The sequence below is a fragment of the Nematolebias whitei genome, chromosome 21 (assembly GCF_014905685.2).
Source record: "Nematolebias whitei isolate Nwh7 chromosome 21, NemWhi1, whole genome shotgun sequence".
Taxonomy (NCBI): Eukaryota; Metazoa; Chordata; class Actinopteri; order Cyprinodontiformes; family Rivulidae; genus Nematolebias; species Nematolebias whitei.
Window position 1 is genome coordinate 31,745,792 of NC_056518.1, and position 8,024 is coordinate 31,753,815.

The following is an 8,024-nucleotide window of genomic DNA, read 5'->3' on the forward strand; positions in this document are numbered from 1 at the left end:
CTGAATGCTAGCTGCTGAATGCTAGCTGCTGAATGCTAGCTGCTGAAACGAGACGCTCCACACGTTTCATGTATTCTGAGTTGTTCTGATTCAAACTCAGTGCAGGAGTCATTCAACCTTTATTCACACAGGTTCGTCCCACTGAGCCTCGGGGACTCATTTACAAGAGAGACCTGATTTTAACCAAGAGTGATGACAACAGTGGACAACAACAGATAATCATAAAGGATGCGTACAAATTTATTTATTTTTTTAACAAATTAAAATAAAATGGTAATGAAAAGGAAAAGTAGTGAAAAGGGTTCTGCAAGGCTATGAAAAGACCCGAGGTTCTCCGTCTCGTCCTCCGTGTCCCATTAGCAGACTCCAGGGACAGACGAGGACAGATGAGGACAGACGGGATGCTGCCAGTCCAGGAGCACTGCATGCATTTTTCAGCCGGTCATGGATCATGAAAAAGTAAAGAGCGTCACCAGATTCAATATTTCAGCAGCAGAGGACAAACCGAGGCGTCTCTGTGGGCCTGCTGCTGCTGCAGACCGCCAAGATGAAGACGAGCTGTCTGTTCATCTTCATCAGGTTATTCTAGACTAGGGGGCTGCAACCTTTACGATCAAAAGAGTCATTTCTGCCCCTTCGTTCACTAAATTAAACGTGTCCAGAGCCTCAACACCTGCTATGATTGTCATTATCAACTGGTGGCCCATGGGCCACTTTAAGTTTGTTAGAGGGGGCTTTTCTGGCCAGTAGGTGTGAAATTATAAAACTAAAAACATCTAATTGTTAACATTTGTTGATATTTTAACATTCCATCCATCCATCCATCCATCCATCCATCCATCCATCCATCCATCCATCCATCCATCCATCCATCCATCCATCAGGTTGCAGGGGGTCACTGGTGCCCATATCCAGGTTGCACGTACAGTATATCACAGAAGACTGGATTCTAATATATATATATATATATATATATATATATATGTATATATATATAACTGTGCAGGCTTATGTGTTTGTCTTTTTTTATTTGTGGAGAAATTGAGTATCCTACTTTGAAGAAATAAAGCATAAAGTTAAAGTGAATATAATTTACTCTGTGTGTTAGTACTAGTATGCACATATTTACAAAAGAAATGATAGGAAAACAGCTAAAACTAATCATTTTTGTCGGGGTTTTAGGAAACAGATCAACAAAAAAAGGTGAGAAGCCGAGTCAGTAGAAGCAGCTTGGTCTTGGACTCCAGCTGCACGTCTCTGAGGTGGTAACGGACATCTGAGGCTCACAGAACATCTGGATATATCCTGAGGTTAAAGCACTCACGGGTGGACTCTGTTTTCTGATGAAGTCATTTCTGGGGTTTAGTTCAGGGAATCGGAAAAAAGGGGGTGAATACTAACGCACACCGCACCCTCCAGACTTTGATTTATAAATAAAATAAAAACCATGAACCACGTTCCTTCCACACAACTGCTTCGTGCCTTTCTGTTGGTCTATCGCATAAAATCGCAAATAAAAACAGTTTGGAGTTTGTGGTTGTCACAAAATGTGGAAAAGTTCCACTCAAGGGGGTGAATACTTTTTAAATCCAAAACAAATAAAAACATTTAGTTCCCCCGACCTCTCAGACATGAACACCTGGGTGAAACGTGGCCTACAGAAGATGAACCCTACCTGCACTGACTGTGACGGCCTCCATGAACTGCTCCCTCCACGAGTTTGTTCCCACCACCAGCGCCAGGTTGGTCTTCTTGATCAGCTTGTCCACGGTGCTCTGCGTGGAAACCAACACGGGGTCATTCACAGAAGAACCTCGCTCCTGCTGGGACATACAACGCTTCACCACACGATGGCAGTGCCACCCATCCAGAGGCAACACAAGCTGCTGCAGGAGGACCTTCACACCACAGATCATCTAACCCCCAAACAAACGTGCTGGGACGAGGAGAAACGCCGCTGAATCAACTCTGCTCACCTTGAACTCATACGACTCCTCGATGATGACCTCGAGCCTCGGATGCTCTCCCAGCACCGGTTTCCCCATTTCTGCGATTCGCTTGGCCTCCTCCTCGTCTGATGTGAGCTTCCTGTCTGGTACATCTGGGGGGGAGGGGGGTTGAAAATAGAAAACAAATCAGTCACATAAAGTGTATCTTCAGCCGATTGTTACGTTGAGCTCCATTCAGAGGAACCATCAGAAGGTTGTTTGACATCAAGGCTGCACAGGCATCTATCCCTGATGGTCCCTGATGGTCCCTGATGGTCCCTGATGGTCCCTGATGGACCCTGATGGGGTTCCTCTCAAATATTTCTCTGTATTTTGCTCCCTCCATCTTTCCTTCAACAGCACCTTCTTCCACAGGTTTGATGTCTTCTTCCTGTCCACTCTTCCATAAAGTTAATCTCTGTGCATCTTCTAGTGGTCCTCCAGACAGATCCTCCTTCTCTGTCAGGGTTATCTTTGTCCTCCTGACCAGATCTGTGGGTTTTGGTCTCTTGGCAGGTTTCCTGTGGTGACATCATCCTTCACTATCTAAAAACTGGTTCCATGGAGCTCTGTGGGGTGTTCAGGGTTCTGGGACATTTTTATAACCCAACTCTGATCTGAGCTTCTTCACACCTCTGACCTGTGTGGAGAGTTCCTTGGTCTTCATGATGTCTCCTGCTTGGTGGTAGCCCTTCCTACACCTGCACCACTCAGCAGCAGGAAGGACTGAGACAGCTCTGTTTACAATAACACCTGTTCGATTCTTTACATGACAGAATATTTGTATTTTACTATCAGTGAGACGACACGTCTTTACATTTCTCTGCATTTACAACACGTTCTACGTCCCACCTGTCCCATGTGTGGGACAGGTGAGACACGTAGGACAACAACATCCTGTTGTCCCTTATTCGTGCAACTTTTGTTGCCCCTGGAGCAGCTTTAAAGAGATGTTGCTGCCATAAAATCCAAAATGTACTTTTTTTACCTCTACATATACCTCTAGTATTTGATTTGTTTACCGTTTCACTGTGAATAAAAATGACTTCATCAGATCATTGCATTCCCTTTAATCCACATTTTACACAACATCCCAACTTTTTCCAGAATTATTCAGTTGCAATTTAGGTTTCAAAGCAGGGCGAAAGTTAAACCACAGCACACAAACAGGAAGTGATGTTAGTGCGGTTGCATATGAAGGAAGAGCAACTCACCGTCAGCCAACAACAGGGCTGTGGAGGGAAGAAGACACGTCATGAAAACGGGATGAAGGAGCAAACACGGATCAGACTGAAGGCCTCAGAGAATGGAGGCTCAATAAAGATGAAAATGATCACCTGACTGCACGAGTTTGAACTGTTTCATGACATTGAGCTGCATCACGAGACAAAAACTAACAATGAACATTATGCACAGCACCACTAATTAAAACTATTAGTTTAATCTCTGTTCTGTGAACTTTTACCCATGATCACTGAAACAAGCACTGAAGGTGTTTTAGGTTCCCTCCTAAAGGAGAAACTACATCCTCTGCATTCGACCATCACATGTGAGATACAAACAACTATTTAAGACCAAGGGGAGCGGGGGTGCTTAAGAACACCACGGCATACGGACGTGGAATCAAACTAAAGATTTTTCATTTCCAAGTTACCACTGCACCATAGGTCTCAGATGATGATGATCAGGATGTAAAAAACCCCCCAACATTTTATTTAAAAAACAAACAACCTTGAACATTTTAAGAAATTAAAGTAAAAATTAAATGGACTGTACTTATATAGCGCCTTTCTATTTTATCAAGATACTCAGGAATTATGTCCAATTATAGATCTACATCTAATTTAACATTCATCTAAAAATTCTAGAGAAAATAGTTGCAGGTCAGTTGCGTGAACATCTGAACAGAAATAATCTGTTTGAAGAGTTTCAGTCAGGGTTTAGAGCTCATCACCGAATCTGCACTGGTGAAACATATTAATGATATTCTCACGGCCTCTGACAACAGACAGGTGTCTACACTGGTCCCGTTAGACCTCAGTGCTGCATTTGATACAGATGAGCATAATATTCTACTACAGAGACTTGATTGAATAGTATACTAGTATTACAGGAACGGCTTTGAATTGGTTTAAATCATATTTATCTGATAGATTCCAATTTGTAAATGTAAATAATTAATCTTCTTTATAGACCAAAGTTAGTTATGGAATACCTCAGGGCTCAGTGCTTGGACAAATACTCCTTACCTTATATATATTTCCATTAGGTAAAGTTATTAATCAGCATGGGATAAATTTTCATTGTTATGCTGATGATACTCAGTTATCCAACAAATTTTCAGTCAGGTCATCTGGATGGTTTATTTTGTTGCTGACAAAAGAAACCATCCAGATGACCTGACTGAACATTGTTAGGTTTATACCTGGATTAATGAGCATGAACTTTGGTGATACTCAGTTATTTGTCGATGAAACCCGATGAATCCAATCAGTTATTTAAGTTACAAGCATGTCTTAAAGACATAAAACCTGGATAAACCTTAATTCTCTGCTTTTAAACTCAGACAAGACTGAGGTTTTAGTTTTTGGACCTGAGCATCTTGTGAATAAAATGTTCAGTCTTTCACTTTCTCTGGATGGCATTAATCTGGCCTCCAGTTCTAAAGTTAAAAATCTTGGTGTTATTTTTGATCAGGACGTCTTTCATCCCCCGCATTAATTAATCTTAATTTAAGATCGGTACTAGAACTGTCTTCTTCCACCTGCGTGATAGCACTAAAATTAGAAACATCTTATCTAAAAATGATGCAGAAAAACTGGTTCATGCATTTGTCACATCTAGACTGGACTACTGCAATGGTTTGTTATCTGGGTTTCCAAAAACTTCTTTAAAAAGTCTCCAGTTAATCCAAAATGCTGCTGCCAGAGTCTTAACTGGAGTTAGTGGGAGAGATCATATCTCTCCCGTTTTAGCTTCTCTCCACTGGCTCCCTGTCAAATCCAGAATTGAATTCAAAATCATATTTCTAACCAACAAAGCTCTTAACAACCTAGCTCCATCTTATATTACAGATCATACTGTTCCCTATTTTCCTAACAGAGCACTTTGCTCTCATGCCACTGGTTTACTTGTGTTTCCTAGAGTTTCCAAAAGTAGAATGGGAGGAAGCTGTTTCAGTTATCAGGCTCTGGTTTCTGTCCATGAGGCTGACACTTGTCTGCTTTTAAGATTAGGCTGGAGTCTTTCCTTTTTAATAAATCCTATAGTAAGGGTTGGCTTGGGTTTCCTGAGTTATCTCTTAGTTATACTGCTATGCGTAGACTGCTGGAGGACAAACTGACCTCATTTCCTCTCTCTGCTGCTGTCTTTACTTAATCTACTCCACCTGTTTGTATTTGTAATTATTTCTATCTTAATAGTTTTTTTTATATATCCTCCTATAGAAAGTTCACCTGGACCTGTCATTCTGTGTTTGTCTGTTTCTACTTCCTGTCCTCTCAAACCCAGCTGGTCGAAGCAGAGGGCTGCTCTTCCTGAGCCTGGTTCTGCTGGAGGTTCCTTCCTGTTAAAAGGGAGTGTTTTCTTTCCACTGTCTCCTTTGTGCTTGCTCAGGATGGGAGACTGTGACGAAGTGCTGCTTCCTTAGATAGATAATGCTTACTAATTGCCTTTTGTGTGAATGTATGTGGATGTTTTTGTACTTCTCTTGGGACGTGGAGCCAAAGAAATAAACTGAATAGAAATTGAACTGCCTACAAATACACATCAAATCATTTGGTGAGATCCATGGTTCCACTGCAGTGTGGACATAGAGCAAAGAAACGTTCCAAAGATTCACTTTCCTGCTTTTGACGTCTCCATCATTCTTTCTCCTGACATCCAAAAAAGAAAGACAGAATGTCAGCTCTTTAAAACAAATCAGAGGCTTTAGATGACCAGGCAGAGCTGTTTGAATCTTCAGTGATTTTCACTTCTTGATCAGCTCAATTTAAAGCTCTTTCCAGAGATGTGGTGCTGATTGACCTGTTTGTTGTTGGACTCAGTTTATCACCTTCTAAATCAAATGCAGTGCACTGTTTATCCTTGTTACCAGATCACTGCTGTGGGCCACCTGCTTCTTTGGCTAAAGCTCTTTCATAAAACGGTTATGCAAAATGGCTGCAAAGACCAGACTATCTTTAAGCTGCTCTGACAGTTCACAAATCAAAACAGGAGCCGGCCATGTCCAGCACAGATGTGAACTTTCATAAATGAAGTGAGCATCAAGAAGCCAAAAGAGGCATGGAGCAGAACTCAGCTGTGTTGATGTGGTGGACTCACAGTGGCAGGAGAACAACATGAGAGGAGATCCACCCAGAGCTGAGATGAAGCAACACTGGAGAAGGAGGCATCACACAGTGATGGTTCCCCATGGCTACAAGATCTAAGATCCGAACTAGAACAAGAACCAGTCCTCATCACGGTGACAGATATCCAGGACAGAGCCTCAGGAATAAAGAGCTGGACTGCACCTGGACTTGACATGATCCACACCTACTGGCTAAAGAAAATGACTGCTCTCCATGAACACCTAGCAGCTCAGATGAACCAGCTGCTAACGGAAGGGTCCAGGACCCAGAGTGGTTGACCCAAGGCTGGACAGCCCTGATCATGAAAGGAAGGGTAAATCCCATCCAACTACCAGCCTCTGTACAACATGCTAGCTCCTATCAGGCATCATATTGGCTAAGATGAATAGGGTCATGGATCAATACCTGAGCAAGGCACAGAACGGAGTTGGCACCAACACCAGGACAGCCAAGGACCAGCTACTGGTTGGCAGGAGTGAGACTGTAAGACCAGTCACAGAAACCTGTGCAGGGGAGCCCATGACTCATACTGCTTCAAACTACACAACATCAACACTAAAAGCCTTCATCAACTCATTTGGAATGTGGAAGACAACGCTAGGGGTCCTAACCCTAACCCAAAGCCCCTCCACCACCACCACACACACACAGACACACACACACAGGATAATTATGCAGAAGAAGCGAGAAGACAAAGACATATGTTTTATATCTTTGAGCCTGGCAGCTCTGCAGCACGTCCTTCATCTTGTGAAGGTGTATCCAGGTTTCTGAGTGAGTGGCCTCAAAGGGAGTTAGAACTCTGAGCACTCACCAGACGTCATCCTGTCAAGCAGCACGGCTACATTTAATAAACTGATTATTTACCTGAATGTTGGGTGATTTCACTCAAGCGTGTTGACAGAAGTCTTTCATGGTTGAAAAGTCTTGTTTTTACTCCTGTGGAGCTCATTAAAGCTGCAGCATGCTCTGGTTTGACACCGGTTCATCTTTAACATGTTCTTGCTGAGATAATGCTCAGATTACAACATATGAAAACTGACGGGCTCCACGAGACACAACGTGCTGGGTGCACCGTTAACCAGGACTGCAGGTATTGTTCTGATAAGTAAGAAGATTGGGTTGTTCTCCTTTAGAGAACCAAAGAAGGTTTTGTTGAACATTTTGATCCGTACGCTTCAATAAGACGCCTGACACATGTTTGTGGTAACTCTGTGAGTGTTGTTCGATTCTGTGACTCCTGCAGGGAGCGGTTTTTAAAAACAGACATTGCTCATTGAGTTAGCGATTGTCTTGCAGGTTCTGTCTGTGCACGTGGACCAGACATGAGCACGAGTGTTTTGTTTGCAAACACACAACACACTTATTTAAAAAGCCATGTCAGAAAGAGCAGAGACGCTCTTGAGGCACAGTGGTTGGAGAAGGTCAGAACTGACAACAGAACCAAGGGGAGCCAGCAGGGTGCAGGTCCTGTCCAGTGTTAGGATGGGTCAGGTAAAGTGTGGTACCCTGCAGGTCCTGTCCCAGTTTTAGGATGGGCCAGGTAAAGTGTGGTACCCTGCTGGTCCTGTCCAGTGTTAGGATGGGTCAGGTACAGTGTGGTACCCTGCAGGTCCTGTCCCAGTTTTAGGATGGGACAGGTAAAGTGTGGTACCCTGCTGGTCCTGTCCAGTGTTAGTATGGG

The 8,024-nt window shown here is 43.1% G+C and overlaps 1 protein-coding gene across 1 annotated transcript in view; it reads right to left on the reverse strand.

Moving 5' to 3' along the window:
* slc8a3 (solute carrier family 8 member 3) overlaps nucleotides 1–8,024 on the reverse strand; it is a 54,148-nt gene that overhangs the window by 2,999 nt on the left and 43,125 nt on the right. Inside the window, exons 4-6 of the mRNA XM_037694609.1 lie at nucleotides 3,203–3,220; nucleotides 1,977–2,101; nucleotides 1,676–1,775 (exon numbers count right to left, since the gene is read on the reverse strand). Coding sequence (XP_037550537.1) covers nucleotides 1,676–1,775; nucleotides 1,977–2,101; nucleotides 3,203–3,220 — 243 coding nt within the window. The remainder of the gene's footprint in view (nucleotides 1–1,675; nucleotides 1,776–1,976; nucleotides 2,102–3,202; nucleotides 3,221–8,024) is intronic.